Source organism: Engraulis encrasicolus, chromosome 2 (genome assembly GCF_034702125.1).
Source record: "Engraulis encrasicolus isolate BLACKSEA-1 chromosome 2, IST_EnEncr_1.0, whole genome shotgun sequence".
In the NCBI taxonomy this organism is placed as follows: domain Eukaryota; kingdom Metazoa; phylum Chordata; class Actinopteri; order Clupeiformes; family Engraulidae; genus Engraulis; species Engraulis encrasicolus.
In genome coordinates, this window is record NC_085858.1 from 48,425,804 (window position 1) to 48,448,683 (window position 22,880).

At 44.8% G+C, this 22,880-nt stretch overlaps 1 protein-coding gene across 1 annotated transcript; it reads left to right on the plus strand.

Annotated features, from left to right (window-relative positions):
* Positions 1-16,297: 16,297 nt before the first annotated feature.
* Positions 16,298-17,754, plus strand: hspb9 (heat shock protein, alpha-crystallin-related, 9). Its single transcript, XM_063216373.1, has one exon. It carries the CDS (start codon positions 16,516-16,518, stop codon positions 17,575-17,577), a length of 1,062 nt encoding a protein of 353 aa, XP_063072443.1. The 5' UTR covers positions 16,298-16,515; the 3' UTR covers positions 17,578-17,754.
* The last annotated feature ends 5,126 nt before the right edge of the window (positions 17,755-22,880 follow it).

The following is a 22,880-nucleotide window of genomic DNA, read 5'->3' on the forward strand; positions in this document are numbered from 1 at the left end:
ACTAGGTGGTGTTGTTCTATGTACTCTCAATGGGTGGTGTAGATTAAATTCAAAGATATTCAAGGTAATGACACCACCTAGTGTTCTTATTATGGGATTACTTTAAATTTCAATTCATTCAATTCGGAATCTCGTACAAGCCTGGCTGGCCCACACAAAATAGAGAGTACAGTATACACACTACAAGAAGGAATTAGTGGTGTGCATGGGCACTGGCCTTACGATTCGATCCGATTACGATTTGGGAGGTAACGATTCAATACAAATTGATTCAGTTCAATTCTACGATTCTTTGCAATGCATTACATTTCTACTGAAAGCAAGGGACATTTTTCATCAGACAGGAAGTAATACAAGCAGTCAGATACTGAACAACATTTTACTGTCTGTTGGGTGTATCAGTCCAGCAGTTTTCACTGCTTTGAAGCGCTTTCATTTCATTTAACGTTCATTTGATCCGGAAATGCCCAAGGACAGTAATTGAAACTTGAAAAAATATGCTGAATCGATCATTGAATTGTCTTGCCCCGCATTGTGATGCATTGCTGCATCGATCCTTGTTGACACTACTAGAAGGAATGTGTCAGATATGACACAAAAATGTGTTGAATTTTAACTCGTGTGCTTTGTGTGCTCAGGCACAAGACATTTTGTGTCATTTATTACACATTCCCTCTTAGAGTGTTACTTTATTATACAGCCAGGTACAAAACATTTAATTTGTTTGTTGACTTGTTGAAGAATAATGGGCAAATGCTTTATGACACTACCTGATGCCTTAGATACCTAACCCTTTGAACAGAGCCTCTGTTATAACGTAATTGTTACCAAAATTGTAATGTAAAAAAGAGGAAAAACATGTACATCCGTCTAAAAAAGATTGGGTGCAGGACTAGCAAAATCACATGAAAACTGAAAGTAAAGTCCGCGACACCAAGCTCCCGTTTCTCTTATTTTAATGTGACGTTTCGGGCAGCATGTCCTTCATCAGACATGTCATGGTTGAGTCTCTCAGGATCGAGCAAAAGGGACAGCCGGACCAGCCGTCTGCGCAGAGAGACTTCACAGGCACAAAAGAGGTACTTTCCCTATGACAAACAGTTGTACCAGAGAGAGTAGAGAGAGAGAGGTTCCATTGGCCCATTGTTTCCGGTTCTATTATTGCAAGGGGGAGGGGGGGAAATCCCCCTTTAGGCAGACCTAGGCAGACCTAAGGACTGTTCTATTCAATGCTAGGAGCATTATGACACGCCCCTTTAGGCAGACCGGAACCTGGTCATGTGGTGCCTAGAGCAACCTATTACATTGGCATATCTCTATGTACTTAAAGAATCTCTGGTTGTACCCACCTTTGTACACAGTGGTACTGTGCCACACTTCCATTCCTCTGTTGTAGCACCACAGCCATGCTACTTCTGCTCAGGGCCGCTGAGAGCTTTGGCCGGGCCCAGGACAATGTCATCTGAAAGGGCCCCTCACCGAATACATTGAATGTGAGGACCCAATTATGGGCCCTGCAGTTCTCTGGGCCCGGGACACATGACCCATTTGTTCCCCCTTGTCGGTTTCCCTGCTTCTGCTTGTGTATTTTACTACTGTGTTCTGGAAAATATTCGTCCAGCCCTCCTCAACCTCATCACGGCTGATTGGGAACAAAAAAATATTGCCAGAACTACTACAGCGTTGCTTGATGAGAGTTGAAGTTTTTTTTGTTTTTCAATGAGTCGTGATTGGGTTGAGGGCAGGCCTAATAGTTTTCAAGGTCAAATCAAGTATCCGCTCATCAAGAAGTAAATGTATGCCAATGGACACCAGCCAGAATTTGTGCACAAAAGCTACGTAAGTTACTATAAGAAAGTTTTATCCACAAGATAATAACCCATCTACAAATTCCCAAATTCACGACTTTTACGTAGGTTATATTACGTAGGTTATATCCCCAAAACAAAATGGCTGAATTACAAACGCTGGCTTCAGACGGATTTGCACCAAATTCATTGTGCCCTCTATGTTTTTTTAAAAATATATACCACTGGCAGTCGACTCGGGTGCAACATCACAGGCCTACGGTAGTTTATAAGTTGAGGGCCTTTAGATAATAGGCTGGTAGCCATGTACGTAAATGTGTGAATGAGCAATTCTTTGTTCATGTAAATGTCCCGTCTAGACATGATTAATCATTTCCGCTAACCCCTTTAAATCAGGGCTAAGCTTGCTTTCACATACAGTAATTATCCTGCCACCCTCAATGTTTCATTACTGGTGAATATACAGTATCTGAATATGTTTATTCATCGCACATGGATATTATCATGGACTTTCTACCTCACACGACCCTCCCTGATCTTTCTATCTGTCACACACATGGTTGAAGGCGCGCACACACACACATACACACACACGCAAACGCAAACACGCGCGCGCATACATACGCACACTGTGCTGGTACATTTAACTGTGTGTGTGTGTGTGTGTGTGTGTGTGTGTGTGTGTGTGTGTGTGTGTGTGTGTGTGTGTGTGTGTGTGTGTGTGTGTGTGTGTGTACATACGTCCGTGCATGCTTGTGTGTCTATGTGCGCACATGCTTGTGCGCGTGCATGTGCGCGCATGCGCGCGCGTGTGTGTGTGTGTGTCTGCGTGCGTCTGTGCGTGCATGTGTGTGCGTGCGTGCGTGCGTGCGTGCGTGCGTGCGTGCGTGCGTGCGTGTGTGTGTGTGTGTGTGTGTGTGCGTGCGTGCGTGCGTGTGTGTGTGTGTGTGTGCAGGCCTGGTCCCTGGGGAGGTGTGCCCAGTCTTTTCAGGGGAGCTGTCAGACTAATAGATTTCCTTCTCCTTTCTGTAGTGTTTGAAGGAAAAAACCCTCCCTGCTGGGATCTGCTAAAAGCAAAGTTTTTACAAGACAAGTGAGGTGTGTGTGTGTGTGTGTGTGAGAGAGAGAGAGAGAGAGAGAGAGAGAGAGAGAGAGAGAGAGAGAGAGAGAGAGAGTGTATGTATGTGTGTAATGTGTGTGTGTGTATGAGAGAGAGAGAGAGTGTGTGTGTGTGTGTGTGCGTGCGTTTGCGCGTGCGTGTGTTTTGGTGTGGTGTGGTGTGTGTGTGTGTGTGTGTGTGTGTGTGTGTGTGTGTGTGTGTGTGTGTGTGTGTGTGTGTGTGTGTGTGTGTGTGTGACAGAGAGAAAGACAGCGAGAGAAAGAGATAGTGTGTGTGTGCACTGTATGTGTGTGCTTGTGGGTGGCTCATGATGTCCTTGAAGTGTCTTTCTCTCCTGCATGGCCTCCTGTAGCCTCTTTCATTGGGTCACCACAATGATCTGGGAGCTGGAAATAAATAGCCTGATGGCAGGAGAGCAGCCAGGCCTTAATAGCAGGCTGTAGTGCCTATTATAGTCATGGGGCTCACTTCTAATAAAGCACACAGTAAAGTGGACATCCCTGGAGAGCGCACTGAAGACAATAGCAGAATGGAACCTGGTGATACACACTATATAGTGTATGGGATGAAGTGTATAGGCTACAATATAATACAATACAACTTGTATTTATATAGCTCAATATCACAACTAAGGTTGTCTCAAAGTGCTTTTATAATGCACATACACACATACATATACTGTATAGGATATGCCTATTTATTTATCTATTTGGATGGTGCCATATGTTTTAGACTTGGGCATTTTGAAATGGCTAGTTCTAGTGGCATCTTGAATTCATCCGTCTTCAAATTGGAATTGAAAATCCCAAAGAGAATATGGAGTGAAAAAAAACATTAAACTTTATGTTGACTGTCATGAGCACTCTCTCTCCCTGGTAGCAACCTTCATTGCATTCAATTATCTGCCACTCTGCTCACTCTCTCCCTACTCTGCCTAACGAGCTCCACCTGGCTCCGCCCTGCTCTGCTCTTGTTACCTGGCCAGCTGCACTGCATTTCCCACTCACCATCCTCACCTTGCCTCACTCTGTTCTAATTACTCTGCCAGCTGCACTGCATTTCCCCACTAACCTCTCCCAGTATATCAAGCCCTGTTTTTCAGCCAAGCCCTGTCAGATCGTCTTCATGCCTGGACCAGTAACCTGCCTGCCTGTCTGCGCTCTGACTCCTGTCTGTGATTCTGATCCTTTCTTGACTGCCTCCTTGTTCTACTGCCCCGACTATCCCGACCTGCCTTCTGGATCTCGACTACCCTCCGATCTTCAGCCCCTCCGGTAACTCGATTCTGCCTTCTGTCTCTCACCACGATATTTGCCCAGCCCTGATCTGTACTTCTGCCTGCCATTCATATTGCTGTTGTGTGTGTGTTCCCCCAGGTCTCCGACCACCAGATGAGCGAGCCCAGACGCTTCACCACCCTCAGCCCGATACGCCGCTCCATCACTGGGGGACACACACACTAAGCACTTTGGACTGGACACCACCGGACATTTGGTGACCCCCGGAGCCCAGGTAACCCACAGGACCCGGAAAAACCCCAGAGCCCCAAGCACCCCTGGAACCCCTGACACCCCTGGCACTCCTAGCACCCCTGGAACCGGAACCTCCCAAGACCTCACGATCATCTCACTCCTCTTCCCCCCTGAACCCCTCAATAAAGAACTCTGAATTTGAACTTGCGCTCTTGGGTCCTCTTCTGTCCGTGACAGTTGACACTGACTACTCAGTGCATACACATGCCGGTACAAGATCAGCTGTGCTCGACCAGATGCACACCGCTATGTTTACAGATGGCAATTTCGAAATACACAAAAGGGAAATGGGCTGCTCGCCTAGGGCACCAAATTGACTAGAACCAGCCCTGAGCTTGAAAACTATTAGGCTTGCCCAGCCCTCAACCCACTCATGGCTAATGGAAACCAAAAAAGAATTCTATTCCCATCAAGCAACTCTACAAGCTTTGGCAAAAGAGTGTGGCTCTACAGTACACGTCATGGGCATTGGCAGGGGTGGGTACTAGAGTTGTGTTTTCTGTACTGTTTTAGTAATAACGAACGCCCAAGTTTTGGACTAGGCCCACCTGACATTTTGGAGCAGGGCTGGACTGGGGGAGAAATAGGGCCCGGGTTTGGTTTAAAGGGGCCCCTGAACTGACTCACTGGGGGCCCGCACCCTCCTGGGCCCCTATATATATATATATATATATTAATTCTCTGAAAATAGGGCCCCACAAGAGTACGGGGCCCACCGGGAAATGCCTGCTATGCCAGATGGTCAGTCCAGCACTGTTTTGTAGGGCCCACCAGTCTCTCATGGGACATAAAACACATTTAACAGCACATGACTTTCCGAAAAAATTATATTTCACTTTTGAGTGGCAGGAAAGAACTGAGTGATTTTGGTTACTTTGGAATTTTCTCCTGGGTGGAGTGGAGTGAATTCTGTTAGAACAGTGGGAATGCACAGTTCCCAATTTGGGATACACTTTGATGACCGAAACAGATGTGTTTATCAAATCTTACATTTTCAATTTCCTCCTTCAAAGAAAATTGAGACCAAGAGGAAATGGTCTCACCTAATTTCAGATTTTTTTTATTCATCCAGGGCAGTCAGGAGACATATTGGATATGACACATGCTACATAGCGCTACTTGAGCTCAAATTTAGGAATGGGTTATTAGATTCAGAACTTGTCTTGGAGCATTTGCACTACCGTAATTCAACCCGCAGTCTAGGTGTAGGAGATGAATGAGAGACATTCATGCTTTTGCCTGGTCTATCAGCCCTGATGACAACGTAGCAGGTTACAAACTTGGATTAGCATCCAGGATCCAAAGTCAACCATCAAAGTGAGCAGATGGACAAATTACATTAGGTCACCAACACCCAATACTTGGAAAGGCCAGAGCAATGTGTCTCACTATGAATTAACATTCATGATGCATTTGGGGTTGTCAAGTAGAGTAGAGTAGAGTAGAGCAATTTAATGACCCAGAGGGAGATTAAATTGTCTAGCAGAATGCAGGCACACACACACACACGCACACACACACACGCACGCACACACGCATGCGCGCGCGCACGCACGCACACACACACACACACACACACACACACACACACACACACACACACACACACACACACACACACACACACACACACAGAAGGCACACATCCTGTACATAATAGTGTGCACTGCACACACAGAGCAATGTGGCAATGTAACGCATGCAATGTAACAATGAATTTGTTCATACCGTCTGCAATGCAAATCATGTGGATGACATTGCAGCGGAAACAGACAGTCCGAGGGGAGGTGACTGGGCACAAATATTCGTAGGCCTAGATCAGATGAGCAGCAGTATAAGTAGAAATACTTCCCTATAAGGTCACGGCAATGCAGGGCTGGACAGGCCACCGGGCATAGCGGGCATTTCCAGATGGGCCCCGGGGGGGGGGAATGTAAAATGTAAAAATGTAAAAATATATATATATTTTAAAGATGAGGAGAGTCAGATCTGTGCCGCTATTTATGAGGGGCCCCTTTAAGTCAAAAGTGCCCGTGCCCTATTTCTCCCCCAGTTCAGCTCTGAAACAATGTGTTGTGTGACACACAACAGAAACAGGTATCTAACAGGCATCAACCTGGTCCACTGTTGGAATGCATTGCTTACTGAAAGAAACATTTGGCCACCCTTGGTACCAGGTGTACACATGTACTGTAGGAATGTTGTTGGAGTCTTGGAATAGGTTGTATTTTGGCCCCTCTGTTCCACTGTACAAAGCATACGTATTACGTAGTCCGTCGTGTAATTATGGTCTACCTTACCGAAACAGCAGCATCTGGGATGCAAGAATTCCATTACATTCAATTACATTTACTAAATACAAACATGCTGTAGCTTATAAGTTACAAGGGAGGAGCTACCACCAAGCACATATGCGCTTAGTTACTGCAATACTGCACGAATCTATTTCAGAACACTGTTCAAGTGATTTAGGACTTCCAAATGCATTCAGCAAGGCCTCCAACAGATAGACAGCAAGGCATATGGGGAATCAAACCCAAAATGTTTTCTTCTCTTTCTAGAGGGATTTATGAATTTGACATTAAATTAGAGGACTAGATATAAACTCAGGGCACATTTTGAAACCGGGTTTACTTACTGCAAACCTCAGGCCCGGGTGTTGGCAGAGGCCCGAGTCGAGTCGCAGGCCTGTCTGCTGGAGTCAGCGCTGGGTGCCAGATGAACACAGCCAAGACTGACAGATCGGTGTCACATGTCATGTCATGCGCTCCTGTGTTTACAATGTCGCCACCTGTTTGTGGGAATGAGGAACAGGCCATGAGATCAGAGATGCACGCTGGCTAGATTTCTCTGCAGTCACATGCTGCCATCTGTTGGCCAAAGAGGGAAGTGAAGTGAAAGTGAAAGCCCATCTGGGAAACTCCATCTCCCATTGTCATTATGACACAGTACTCCACAGCACACAAGTGAACACTGCATGCTGCACACAATTGCATTTATGCCTCACCCGTGAAAGGGGGCTGCCGCCAATGGCGCCCCAAGGGAGCAGTGCGGCGGCACGGTACCATGCTCAGGGTATCTCAGTCATGGTGTTAAGGGTTTGATGGTAAGATCATCTCTCATTAACATCTCTCATTAAGTTTCAGACTTTTCAGTCTGTCTGTATGTGCTCTCTCTCTCTCTCTCTCTATCTCTCTGATCAGGATTTCATATTTTGTCTGTGTGTGTATGTGTGCGTGTGTGTGTGTGTGTGTGTGTGTGTGTGTGTGTGTGTGTGTGTGTGTGTGTGTGTGTGTGTGTGTGTGTGTGTGTGTGTGTGTGTGTGTGTGTGTGTGTGTGTCTGTCTGTCTGTCTGTCTGTCTGTCTGTGTGTTTGGCATTCAGGGTCCATTGTTTTTATTTATTTACCCCGCAAAGCACCCCTAGATTAACTCTATTTAGTTTAATTTGGTATTCTAAATGTCTAGTTGCTCACTTGACTTATTTCCTTCCATTTAATTCACCCTTGTTTATGAGGCTCCCTCGGGCAAAATATTTATCTTGGAAACAATAATGTGTCCCGTAAATCTGCGGTCCTTTAACTGTCTTTTTTTCCTTCGCCATTTTCGGGTCCAGCAGCATTGCCCATTTCTTTAGTTCTGCATTTGCAATGCAGATCAAACAAATCATTCCTTAACACCACTACCCCCACACAACCACTACCCGCCTGTGCCACTGTTTTGCGCTAAATATATCAAATGTTTGTTCTGGTGGCCCATTTGTGGACTGTGGCTCAAGAGTGAAAGCCAGACTGGATTATCGTGACAAAAAGTTGGGACTGTCACAATGCTGGCTGGGCTGGCTCCTGCTTCACCCCCATGTTAATCAGATTTGGCCAATCAGCTTATGTGCAAACTGTAAAAATGTTTTCGTTTAACCTTATTTAGCTCGGACTGTACCAGTTCACATTCATAAGTCGCTTATGCCTGAGGCTACTGCCAAAGAAATCAATAAAACCATTTAAATGATTTTGTGATTCATTGAGCACACACAAGCTTGCTAAGATATTACTGTAGGTTTTGTCAGTAACAGATCAGCCCATTTTAAATCCTTTTCTTTGTTTCAGTTTAATCCATGGAAGAATAGTGTTTCGACCACTAAGGTCTTGAAGAGGGCCTCTCACTGAAATAACCTGAATCAGATTTCACGTCACCGACGACAGAAGTTTAATTCATTACCTTGCAAAAGCGCAATTCTAATGTAATTTCCTCACTTGCATTCGGGATAGTGAATGAAGAAGAACAGTCCCCCCAAAATTGTTGTGGCTAGGCTGACAGCGGGAAACTTCATTGTTTTCTCCACGGAGGCTGGGAGGAAAAATGTGAGGTCACAAGCACAAGTGGAGGATGGAAGTCTGCATATTGGAATGCAAACATAGTGATTTGTGCGCTCTTTTCTCCTTGCAGTGATCTTAGTGCCATATGTGTCCAAGGTCTTCCTGCGATGTCACAGAGGTCTTCCTGCACATTCCAACCACTCTGGGATCAAACTCGCGACCCTTCCAGTCCCAGTTACAGTTGGTCATGGGAGGAACAGGCACGACACCACTGAGCTAAAGATCTAGGCCGATCGCTCAGCGCTACCACATCTAAGAGGCTTCAGGAGGGAGGTTAACTCATTTCTACCAAACAAACAGCTGGATTATCATGGACCACACATAAGATAAGAGATAAGATAAGATAAACTTTTGTTGTCTGTTTGTACAGAAATTTGTCTTGCATGACACTTCTCCACAATCCACATGGAAATGCACATTAAAGACAAACAAAACACAACATGGCCTCTAGTCGTCTAGGTCCATAAGCTGTTATACATGTGAATTTAGGGCTTCTGCTAGTGCATATAGACGTACACAAATACATTAATTCTATTCTATATTATTCAATAGCCTATGCATTGAAAAACTTTTTAAATAGGCCTATTATCAATAAGGGATAGTTTAGGTGATATAGGCATTGAAGGATTGTGCCAAACAATGAGTCCTTAGTGTTGCTATATAACATCAGCCACTTTAAATCACCTGAGCTGTTCTGGACGTAACTACAAGACTGTAATAGCATTAATAAAGCATATCATGTATTTGTTTTAATACCAATGGAGTTCAATGGTGAGTCCGAAATGGAGACCAATGGTGAATGGAATGGAACTAGTGAATGGAAGTACGTAGTGTTGCCTGGATTTTAAAAAAATCAACAACAAAAAATATTATAGCCCAATGCTAAACCTGACTTGCATAGAAGGTCAGTCATCCTCAAACACTGTTAGTATTATGGGAAGTCTAGCAAGGCTGGACTGGACATCTGGCATTTCCCAGTGGGCCCCGCACCCTCGTGGGCCCCTATTTTCAGAAATGTAGAAAAGAAAAACATTTTTTATATATATATTTTTTTTTTTTTCTGAACATAGGGGCCCACGAGGTTGTGGGGCCAACCAGTGAGTCAGTTCTGCGCCGCTAAATATGAGGGGGCCCTTTAAGCCAAAAGTGCCCAGGCCCTATTTCTCCCCCCAGTCCAGCCCTGATGTCCAGTCCTTTGGCTGTGGCGTGAGCAGGGCTGGTCTGGGACCGAAAAGTGGCCCGGGCATTTTATTTTGCATAAACCGACCCTTAACAGACACAGGCCACTCTCATACTAAATCTTGTCTGGCTGAATCCACTGTCTATATTCATTACAATAGACCAATGGGCCTCCCCCTCTAATTTGTGGGCAAATCCCCAGGAAAAACAACCACAACAACAATAGTATCAGCCCCTGAGGACTGTTGGCCCACCGGGAAAATGTCCTGTATGCCAGATTACCAGTCCAGCCCTGGGCTTGAGGAACATGTGACGCAGCAGACCAGGCTAGACCAGGCCTGATTCTCTCACCAGGAGGATTTCAGGGGTCTCCGACGGCCCGTTATGACAAGCATGTCCTCCCCCCCCTGCCCCCCCTCAGCCCCGACCTGCTTAATCACCCCCCCTTGTCGTGTTAAAGTGACTACACCGCAGCCAACTGCAGCATCGACATCAGCGCCAAGCAGATGGACGCAAGGCAGGGCTGTTGACAGCTTTTGCGGGGCCCGGGACAAAGTCATCTGAAATCCATACCCCCCACCCCACAAACAATACACACAATTCAATGTAATGAGGGCGCGATTCTGGGGCCCCTCTCTCCCTGGGCCCGGGACAACAGATACACATGCCTTTGCCCACCTCCTGTCGGCTTCCCTGCATGGACACAGGACCAGTCACTCCATGCCTATTTGAAATCCGTTTTTAATGACATATTATAGGCCATTGGGGAAGGGAAGTACAAAAAAGTCAAGGCTGTGTTTCACATTTTATGGAATGTAGGATACAATGCCTTGATGTAAGTACCCACCGTCCTGTCTTATTTACAAGGATACCAGAATAAATCAAATCATGATGTCAACCTTGAAGAATTCTAAATGTTCACAGTTAAGTAAGGGGACAGGAGGCATTACACAAAAGGCAGTGTATTACCGTATGTATTATTTTGACTTAAAGGTACACATGTTTAATGTTTTTAGTAGTTTATTTCCAGAATTCCTGAAGGTAATTCCAGAATTACCTTATTCATGAATAGTCTACTTACCACCACCATCAAATTTTAAGTGTTCATTATGACTGAAAATTGCACTTTTCATACATGAAAAGGGTGATCTTCTCCATGGTCCGCCATTTGAATGTCCAGAAATAGACATTTATAGCTGCAAAACCTACTGTGCTTTGGTTATACTAGTAAATATTAGTTCATTACTTAGTAAATATTCATGAAAAGATCAAATATGGCAACAGGAAGCTCAGTTTCAATGAGAAGCAAAGTTGCAATACCTACTCTGGCCACAATCTTCCACAGTGCACCTTGAATAAATTGGATCTATCTTTTACATTACATAGGACATGGGACACCATGCCTTGTTAAGTGCTTATTGTTCCGTTGTCGTCAAGGACATACTGTATGTACAAGAATATTGCAATGAGTCGAGTGATGATTACTTCAACTGTAGAGAATGTTTATTCCCAATAGAGTAACATTGCACAAAGGGAAGTGGTCCAGCCCTACATAATGTTAACTGAATGTGACAGGAAACATGGATGCAGTTCAAAATTTGTGGAATTGATGAGTGAGTTAACACTGCATTTATACTGTGTGCCTTGGATGTAGGCCAGTCGGCCACAAATCTTCTACACTTACTCACATGATCCAGTTTATTATAGGGATGAACTCAAACACACTGTATCGTAAAGAAACATAAAAATATGCTTGTTCATTTATGGCTAGCAGTGTCTTGTTCATAAGAATAACAAATGAACAGGCCACTAATAAAAGCATGCCGTTCCCAACTGTCAGCCACACACGGCACAGTGCTGTGTTTGCAAATACTAAAAATGGCCGCCGAGACCAAGACTCAGACTGACACAAACACTATAAAGAGAATCCGTCCCACATGGGTGCCTTCCAGTTCCACCCTCAACCTAGCAATGACAGGGAGGGAGAGAGAGAGAGAGAGAGAGAGAGAGAGAGAGAGAGAGAGAGAGAGAGAGAGAGAGAGAGAGAGAGAGAGAGAGCGAGAGCGAGAGCGAGAGCGAGAGAGAGAAAGAGAGAGAGAGACAGAGAGGCAGGATCCCTAACAAAGTCATTAAGATTCTTTATAAATCCTGCTTTCATGACTGGCTAATCAGACACATATGCTGGTGTCCCCTTTGGAGCTCTGGGAGGGCCCAGGAGGTATTTGGTCTGTAATGGTCTGTAATGGTGGCAGCTCTATTTAGACCACACAAGGGGGTGCATTCCAATATGCGACCTTGCGGCCTCCACTTGTGCTTGTGGCCTCACGTTTTGCTGACGCCCCGCCTCTGTGGAGAAAACAATTATGTGTCCCCGCTGTCAGTCTAGACACAACAATTTTTAGGGGGGTATTCTTCATTCACCATCCAGTTTGCAAATGAGAAAATGACTTCACAATTGAGCTTTTGCGAGATATTGAAATATAATGCTGTTATCAGTGATGTCATCGTGACGCGTTACTTCCTGGTACGAGACCACAAGCACAAGTGGAGGACGCAAGGTCGCATATTGGAGCACACACAGGGCTCTGTCTGTGGCATTGGCTCCCAGGACTATATTAGCCTCCTGAGCTCAGGCCACGCTGGCACAGATTCCTATGGGCTTATCTCATGGGCTAGCCCTGCTTAGTTGGGGACAGGGCTGGTTCGAGTTATTTTGGGGGCCCTCTGGAAAAGAGGGACTCGGGGGGCCGCCTAACCCTCATCTCTTCTCTTCAAACTTTTGAGGAGGGCAGGCCACCTCAAGAGTAATTTTGATAGCAGTATCATCGCACCGTTTTGATCCAATGCTGCCACACTCACAAAGTTGTAATTGCTGTGATTTATGTAAATATACTGTAAGCAAATAACCAACCATTATTAGGGGGGGGCCTTTCAGTTGGGGGCCCACGACACTGCCCAGTTTGTTTGCCTGGTTGTGACAGGCCTGGTAGGGGATTGCCCGTTCAGGAGACAAGGACGAGGGAAAAAAATGAAACAACATTGGACTGACACATATAGCAAACTAGGCAGACGGTCAAATGCCAGCTGTCTTCTCTAGCCTCCTTCTTATGGAGCTACTTCTTTGAGAGGTTTTATTTTTGTTTGTCTAGTGTCACATTGTTTAGTCTATGAGGTCAGATTTTTTTCTCACTTAAACTGAAATTACAAAAAAACTGACTTTTGAGGATGTTATTGTCAGGATGGTATGATTGATGGGAAGACTGATAGATTGACATGACATGAATAATAGCAGGCTATATGTTCAAATAAAGAGTTAAAAATAGAAGTGATGAACAAACGGTGATCACACATACAGTACAAAGCTGTGAATTTAAAATGGATTTTAGCCACCACATAATCAGTTATACAGTGTACAAACTTTTTTTTACACTTCGGGGATGTTGTAAATATCTTATGAACACAACAGCTGTCAAAGTGTTGAAAATGTCTCAAATAACTTACAAACATAAATGATTGTAACTTACAGTCATAAAAGTCATCCTCATGTGTTGCCCCAAACCCGTGTGTCTGGTGGTTTGGGACAATTCTCAAGCAAGAAGAAAATCTTTCCTGGAAAAAAAAAACGAAAATGTGGTCTAAATTAATCTGAATAATTAAACTTGGCAAGGCTGGTTGACATAGCACACTTGTTTACAATAACAGAATTACCAGATTAAAGAGAGAATGACAATGGTGACATGATTGGCAATGCGTTCAGAACATGTGGTTTAATAACGGCAATAGCAAAAAAGAATTTGGTAAAACATTTTCTCAGTTGAATTTGTGGAGCTAGGCTGGTTCAAACTAAGCTATGCTTTGAAGTGTTTAGAATCATGCCTCAAAACTGTTTTGTACTCATGGTATGATTCATAGGTTGGTATTCATAGTTTTGTTTATACCTTTCCTAAGCACTCCATATAGGCCTACATCATTGTTTACAGAGGGACTTGTTTGCAGAGATGACTAGCATGGTGTTGGCATGTAAACATTTAGAGAACGCAGTGAGTCAAGGATATCATGTTCCTCTCAAAGGGCTTTTATTTTGACACACACAGTATAGCAAATTACTCAAGAGGGATATTCATCTGATTTTTACAGCACATTCTCTCATAGTATTGTCATTTTATTTAATTGAATTGCGTGATGTGTGTTATATTTTCTCCAACTGGCTGGTCTCTCAGTTCTTTACTTTTACAAGCATTACAACTGGGAGAAGACATGAATGACAAGCAAGACATAAAAGAATACGTTATATAAAAAAAACCATTGTAGCACTGACAAACAAGGATCAGAAAGCTCTTAGATAATCAAAGGTTGAAATAAAAAGCTAAACCATGGAACCAATTTTGCACCTTATTATGTCACAAAATAGCATTTAATCAATTCTGTTTTGGATTTGGTGTTCTTTGTGTATGGTTGTGTGTTAACAGGCAGTTATCCTGCTTTCACAACAATGAAAAAAAACATTTGGCTCCTTTCGCCAAATACGTAACATGACATCAATGATATGTGAAACACAGACCACACATATGGATCGCCACTTAGACATTCTACATGTCCTCGAGGGCCAATTTCCTTCTGCCTATAGGCAGACATGTAATGCACAGAAAATAGAATGAAATTGGCCCCCGAGGACATGTAGAATGTCTAATGTCTAGAAAGAGAATTCTAGAGAATGGGGTCTGGACTGGAGAATGGGCCCTATACTAGCTGTAAGACTACGCATCCCTGCTCCATAACACCAAACAATGAGCCCATTTACATTACCACAATAATCGGGCTATTGGAATAAACAGGTTATTGGAGTAAACTGTTTATTGCTGTTTACATGTAGTCCGTCAGTTGCCTGTGTTCCACTCAAGTGTATGACACGAAGCTAGAATGTAAGGCTTGTGATTGGCTACTTTGTATTCTAGAATGTCAATAACCCGATTATGCACATGTCTTCAGAAATCAGTTTCGGATTTGTCATAAACCGATAACGGCAATAAACCGATTATTAAAACTGTTAATTCAGTTTACCTGAGCACTTGAATAAACCGGTTACTGCAAAAACCTGCTTACAAACGGTTTATTGATGTGCATATAAACGGGCTCACTGACCCCATTCTCCAGAACTCTCTTTTTGTCAGCACATACACCCTAAAAATACCTATTGGAGGAAGATGTGTTGTGCACCCATATGGTGCCCCAACAAATCAGACCTCATTCTGACGTCCCACTGTGTCTTCATTCCAAGCCGAGTGACTAAGGGCATACCGTAGGGCAGTGGTTCCCAAACTGGGGGGTCAGGACCCCACGCAGGGATTGAACGTGGACAGAAGTGAATGCTTACATAAAACCAATACACATGTATGCACATCTATGAGATAAAACCACAAAAAAACAATATTGAGAATTACAATTAAAAATTTTGCAATATTAACGGACAGCAATATTAACGGACAACAATATTTTACCGAAAGGAATGTAAGATAATATAAGATAATCCTTTATTGTCTCTTCAAGAGAGAAATTTTGCTTGGACATCACATGAGTGTGTGATATACACTAAAACACAGCGCAGTAGACAGACAGGTGACACATATGTACACTAGTAAACATGGAAACATGTAAACATATACTGACAGCTGCTGTTAGTAAAGACAAATAAATATTACACATAACAATAAAAGACAAAAAGAGGACCCCACCTCCCACCACACACACACACACACACACACACACACACACACACACACACACACACACACACACACACACACACACACACACACACACACACACACACACACACACACACACACACACACACACACACACACACACACACGCACGCGCACACACACACAGACACGTGATGATGGAGAGGTTGCAAAAATATTCTTAGGTCCAAAAGGGAGTTCCAGCAGAAAAAAAAAAATTGGGAACTGTTGGCCTAGGAGGGAACCCGAGCCCTCTGCAAGTGCAACATTCGTGACCAGCAGTAACCAGTATAGCAGCAGGAGGAACGCGATGAGGGCCCTCTTCATAAACGTAAACAGCACACGGTCAGAGATCCCGTTTTAGCACTCGGACGGCGTCCTTGTGAATTTGTCACTGAGGTATGAGATGGGATCCCCTTACGACAGTGACCTCAGCTGTGCGAATTTGGCAACAGGAAGGAGGGAGGGGCCGGGTGCTTTGACCGACCGGTGGTGGTATATATATATAAACCTCCGACCCACACTGTGCTTTAAGCAGACACTCAAAAGCAAGCCTGGCTAGAAGAAGAACAAGAAGAAGAAGAACACCAAGGAATAACGTTCTGCCTACCACAGAAGATCTACTGTAAGCAGGCCAGTGACACTTCGAAAAGAAAAGAAAAGAAAAGATAACAGAAGACAGGGAAAAACCTCTACCAATATTTGGGGAGTAATATTCATCGTCAAAGATAGATCAACAACAGCAACAGTAAGGAAACATGGCACTGTCTGCCTTCGAGAGCATTTTCAAGGATGACCCCTTCTTCGAGCAGGCCAGCTTCGTGTGGCCCCTGCAGCGTACGCCGCTCACCAGCCGTCTGATGCAGGACGGCCGCAGCCTGAGGGAGGACTTCTTCAACCGCCGAGCGCACCTGGTGCGCAGCCTGAGCAACCAGATGAGCAGCGGCGGTGGCGGCGGCGGTGGCCGCGGTGGTGCCAGCAGTGCCAGCAGCCTCCTGGGGGAGCTGTGCCAAGGCCTCCCCCTCCCCACCGAACTCCTCCACAGCCTGGATCAGCTGCAGCTGCGCGCCCGCTCCTCCTCACCCGCCTCCTCCATCGCCTCCAATGCCTCCGGATCTGGATCTCCTGCCCCAGCATCCCCTGCTCCGTCTACTCCCACACCTTCCCACGCTTCCCCGAGCCCTAGCAGCAGCAGCAGCATGGGCATGGTGTCCATGCCCGCCGCCTCCTGCACCGCGCTCCAGCCGGCGTTCGACCGCGACTCCACGCTGACCCTCAACGCCCAGGGCTTCACCCCCGACGACATCCGGGTGACGGTGTCCGGCCGGCAGCTGGAGGTCATGGCCACCAAGCGGGCGGAGTCGGCCGACTCGGCCAGCATGTCCAACGGCAACGTGCACTGCGCCAGTGCCTCGTCTTCGCGCCGGCAGCAGGGCTTCATCCAGCGTGTGACCCTGCCCGAGGGCGTGCAGGCCGACGACATCTCCTGCTCGCTGGGCGAGGACGGCATGCTGCGGATCCAGACCAAGCCCAGAGGAGACTACGACGCCTGGTCCAACGCCTCCACCTCGCTGCCACCCACGCCAACACCAACCTCCACGCCAACACCACCCACACCAACACCACCAACACCAACACCTTTCGGGATGGAGAAGAATGCGTCTTTCAAACTGGAGGATGCGCTGGGGAAGGCCAGGATGCAGCAACAGCAGCAGGAGGAGGACGCGCCTATGAGGTACAGGACCTCTCTGGACTTCCCCATCACCAATAGCTCGTCCTCTCCTCCAACTGTGGAGACCACTTTCAGGAAGTCCAACTAAGAAGACACATGAGGATTTGGATCAGAGAGACTGGATAGAATCTCTGAGTGGATTGATACAGCGAAAGAGATGATGTTTATACGTACCTTACAGTACACATGATTGAATTCCACTTTTGGGTGTTTTGCTTGTTCTTCTGCAAATGTGTTATTTGTTTTTATATAATAAATTATTAAACTGAAAATAATATAAAGTCTTCATTCTTAGTTTAATGTTGAAGAGGGATCACTATTGTTGAGATTTGAGTTTCAGGGCCGACAGGTGGTGACAGAACCTTTGCCCTTCTGTCATTATTTTGAGACTCGGTAGTTGTACTGGGTAACCCTACTGGGTAACCATAAGTTCAATTCCTGACCCTGACAGATGGGCGGTGGGAGTGTCTGACCAGTGCTCTACTCTATCTTCAACTGTGTCAGAGGAACCCAGCTGGGCATAGTTCTGTGGCTAGCAGGGGCTGATCTAGCCATTTTGGTGCCCTAGGCAAAATATAAACACGGGGCCAGTCATTATACAGACATAAAGTTCTGTATTTTGTCCTATTTTAGTGTTTTGTCACTGTATATATCCCATTACTTGATTACTTGGTTAAGATGAAGCCTATTTTTTGTGTGTATGGGCCCCCATGGAGGACAGATTTGGTCAGGGCCCTAGGTTTGCCTAATGGAAAGCATGGCTAGTGTATTGGCATGGCTGCCCCCTCCTTACATCATGTGTGACTGGGTTAAATGCAGAGGTTTTTAATTTTGTGGTGTTAGAGGGGGAGATGCTGAGCACCCTTCTTTGTTGAATAAGTAATCTCTCCAATATGGCAGTGCTCTTGAGGTTAAAAGACAAAGTCCATTCTTCAAAACTTGGTGGCCATCATTATAATTTTCAGTGTTGGCATAACATAACAATAGAAAATAGTAATAATATATATCTGTTGATTCAATCAAGTTCACCTACCTAAACCATCATGTGACCCTGTGAACTGAGAAACTCACACAAATGAACTATTTCTTGTCACGCCCTGATGAAACCGGTTGGTGTTTTTAAGTATTTACCCCAGTTGTGAATTTTGTGGTGCTCTGTGTAACCACAATAACATATGGCTCTCAGTTTAGCATTTATATGTAAAACTTGAGGTTTTCACAATCTGAAAGAAATTTTCCCCTCCTCAACAGTTCCCCTCAGCAGACAGAGGGTGGTGCTGTAGCCCCAAAAAACAGGTCACCAAGTTTGGACAGGCACCGGCCAGCATCTCCGTTTGTCTCCCTTTAGAAAACAGATTTGAGAGGTCTTGTTGTGTATTAGGTGTAGTCTATTCCAAACCAGTGTTGCCAGATTGGGTGGTTACCCGACCAATTGGGCTGCTTGGGATGGCCATCTGCGGGTAAAAACGGAAAAAATGGCCATTTGGTGTTTTTTTTCCTGCAGTTTTGTGCCCATAGAAATCAATGCAATTTAATGAAATTGGGTGGAATTTAGCGCATTTTGGCGTTTTTTGAGAACCTTTCGAGGGGGGTTTGATCAGACACATCTGGCAACACTGTTCCAAACGGATGATGCTGTGGGAGAGGGTGAGCAGACACTGCCCTGGCCTGCGTGTGCAGAAGATAAGTGAGCCGTGTGGCACTATCTGCGTGAGCAAAGTGTGGTGACTCAAACCAGGCTATTCATTTCACCCGTAGAGATCATAGCAGAGATAACAGGAACCCAGGAAGAGGAGGAGGAAGTGGAGCTTTTGGTTCTGTTCCCACCCTGAAATGAAACAATAATCAAACAGTCCAACTGCAGAGTTTGCAGTTCATGTTTGGAGAATACTGATGAGAAAAATTATCAAATGACTTTTTAGCACTGTGTGTTCCAAATAATTGACTGTATATCATCAATGTACCATTTGTCTACACATCAACTAAAAAAATAGCATTCTGTACCTTAAACAGCTATAGAAACACATTCAAAAAGCATCAAAAAATAACATTGGAACTATACACAAATTGTAGACCCATATCTACGTATTTCCAAAATAACGAACATTCACAGAACTGTCTCTGCGCCTAAGAAGCTACTCTTTGAATTTCTTTGTGTCATTGACTGAGAAACTTTCAAAAGGTGAGAAAGGTGAAGAAGAGAAGCAAAAAAAGAAAGAAAAGAAAAGAAAGCTGAGTAAAAAAAGGCCGTATTTTTAGTCCATCATCTGGGGGAAGTTGGCACAAAAGGTGAGCTGAGGGGGATGAAGAGACTTAAATGCTACCATTACATTCAATTCCCCAAAGGAGGGTCCTCAATTGAGCCCTACAAAGGTTTCTCTGACATTTCCAAGCCTGAGGGATCATCATTTGGAGTTGCTGTGAAACAGGTACAAAACAGAGCAGTAAATATTTTATGAGCACTACCCCAGGCAACCAGGGGTGAGTTTCTCGAAAGCGTAGTTGTTAGCCAGTTAGCAACTTGGGTAGTTGTCAATGGAAAATTGCATTGCAAACAACAAAGCAACTAACGTAGTTAGCATGGTTTCGCGAAATGCACACCAGATAGGCAAAAAGTGCACACGATGCGATGGGCCATACAACCACAATTGTCTGTCTGACTCTGACTCTCTTTCTCTCTCTCTCTCTCTCTCTCTCTCTCTCTCTCTCTCTCTCTCTCTCTCTCTCTCTCTCTCTCTCTCTCTCTCTCTCTCTCTGTCTCTCTCTCTCTATCTATCTACATAGGCCTATCTATCTCTCTCTCTCTCCACCCCCCTCTCTCTCTCTTTCTCTCTCTCTCTCTCTCTCTCTCTCTCTCTCTCTCTCTCTCTGTCTCTCTCTCTCTCTCTCTCTCTCTGTCTCTCTCTCTCTATCTATCTACATGTATCTAGCGCTCTCTCTCCACCCCCTCTCTCTCTTTCTCTCTCTCTCTCTCTCTCTGTCTCTCTCTCTCTCTCACCATTGAAGAGCACACTTCATCGATCACAAACAAATCTGGCATCTCTGTAGACAGAAGGAATCATGTCATGATCACTAATTTCATATCCAATACCCCACCATCCACCCCCACCCCCCCCAAATAAAAGCTGCTGAAACATTACAAGATTAATTCAAATGTTGGTGTTAAATCAAGGCAAGACTGCACACTGCATGTTTCCCCTTGTTATAAAAATCACAGGGTTTATAGCAATTGTGTAATCTGTGATTAGCATTTCACAATGAACACTTGAAAAGCCTTGCAAAAAAAATACCCCCCATTCTCGAATGTAGTGATTTTCTAAGTCATAACCGTAAACAGATTTGCATAATTTTCATTTTGAAAACTAAATGTTATTCAGGTGTAAAATTACGTTATTCCTCTGCCTGCTTGTGTGTGGGGAAAAGAGGGTTTTGAGATTTGATTACATTTTATGAAATTCTGGTACAGTAACAGGCCAATTAAGGCCAATTATAAGCAGGCCAGGCAATTCCATAGCACATAAAACCATTCCACTGAATACACTATTATAAAATATTATAAGTGTGTACATCATTGGATTTAATCACGCTGTGCGTTTTCTGGGTCTTATCAAACCTCTTTCATTTTGCTCATCTTCCATGTGCTGCTTTTTAAAAATGTAACACACACAAACACAAGCATTTCTTTTACCAATGCTTACCTCTTAAGGTGTTCCAAGAGAAGAGCAGAAAATATGACAACAATTTAGCATGTTAATAAACGGTACGTGGCCTACATAGCTTTTGTGTGCTTCTTTCCACACGTTCATGCCATTTTTAACACATGTGGAAGCCAACACCCATGAGTGCCACAGTCCTGATAAAACACTTGATACAACCTGCGCTAAGACATGTAGTAGCCATTGTCGACTCTAAGCCACACACATACGTGTACATTATTTAGTGGCCCTGACAGGGCTGGTTGATGACATGCTTTTGTCAAACCGCCCGTGACAGAAAAGTCTCTGTTACACTGACTGATGTCTGAAGGGGACTGTAAACGTCTGAAGCCAATTTGAGCGGAGCAGGTCATCCCGGCTTTAGGAAGGGAGGAGGAGGGAAGGGGAGAGAAGGGAAGGGAAGGGAAGGCTATCACACATGACACAAAACCATATGCGCACAAACACATACGCACATGCCCGCTTGCATGCATGCACGCACGCATGCACGCATGCACGCATGCACGTATGCACGTATGCACGCACTTACACACGTACGCACGCACGCACACACACGCAGATGCCTACAATAAAAAGGGCAAAATGATTAATTGATGTGTATAGCCCCCGCCCCATTAACTTTTATTAACATGTGACCTCTTTACAACTCCCACCTCACCTAAAAAAAAACGAGCATCTTTTCAATGATTGCAACAAATGCATAATTACATATGTGTGTCTAGGCATGAGTATAGAGATTATAGGAGTGTTAATATCTCGGAATGAGGTCAGGAAGGCAGAGATTAGATGGATGTCAATATCTTCCTAGAGGCTCTCAGATCTGGATGAACTGACTATCATGACTGACATGCTGAGTCGTCTAACATGTTCTTTGGATTTGCGAGTGTAATAATAAACCCATTAAACAAACCCAAAAAATCCATAAATCCATGGAGATAATCAAAGAAATTGTTTCACGGCTGAAGTGACTACTGCTGTCGTGTATGGGTGTTGTCCAGTAATCACGGCCTGACACACAGAGTGTGGGTGAGTGAGAGTTTTCCATTATCTAGTGCTCAGCCTGCTCTCTCCCATATTATCCCCCAAGCGAGCAGCGATCCAATCCCATCCCACAAACACACATAGCTCCAATGACCTTATAACACACATACAGTACGTAGTACCTGACAAACAGCCAAACATATCGCCGGCTGTAGCACAGACGCATGCATGCACACACGCACACACACACACTGCACACATACACGACATACATGCTACCCACACACACCACACACACATACACGACATACATGCACAGACGCACAGACACACACGCTGTATATTGATAAATATTGTATAAATGGCCGTATACGCACGCATGCACACACTCTCTCGCACACACACACACACACACACACACACACACACACACACACACACACACACACACACACACACACACACACACACACACACACACACACACACACACACACACACACACACACACACACACACACACACACACACTGTACAACACGGAATAGTCTTTTTTGTGGTGTGAATGACAAGCCTGTCAGTACAAATTTCACCCCAGTCTTGGGATAAGACACTGGAGCACCGAGGGCAGCTCCGGAGTCTCTGGCGAGCCAAAGTTGAGAGCCAGAGGTGGTTTCCTTTATGTGTCTGCCAT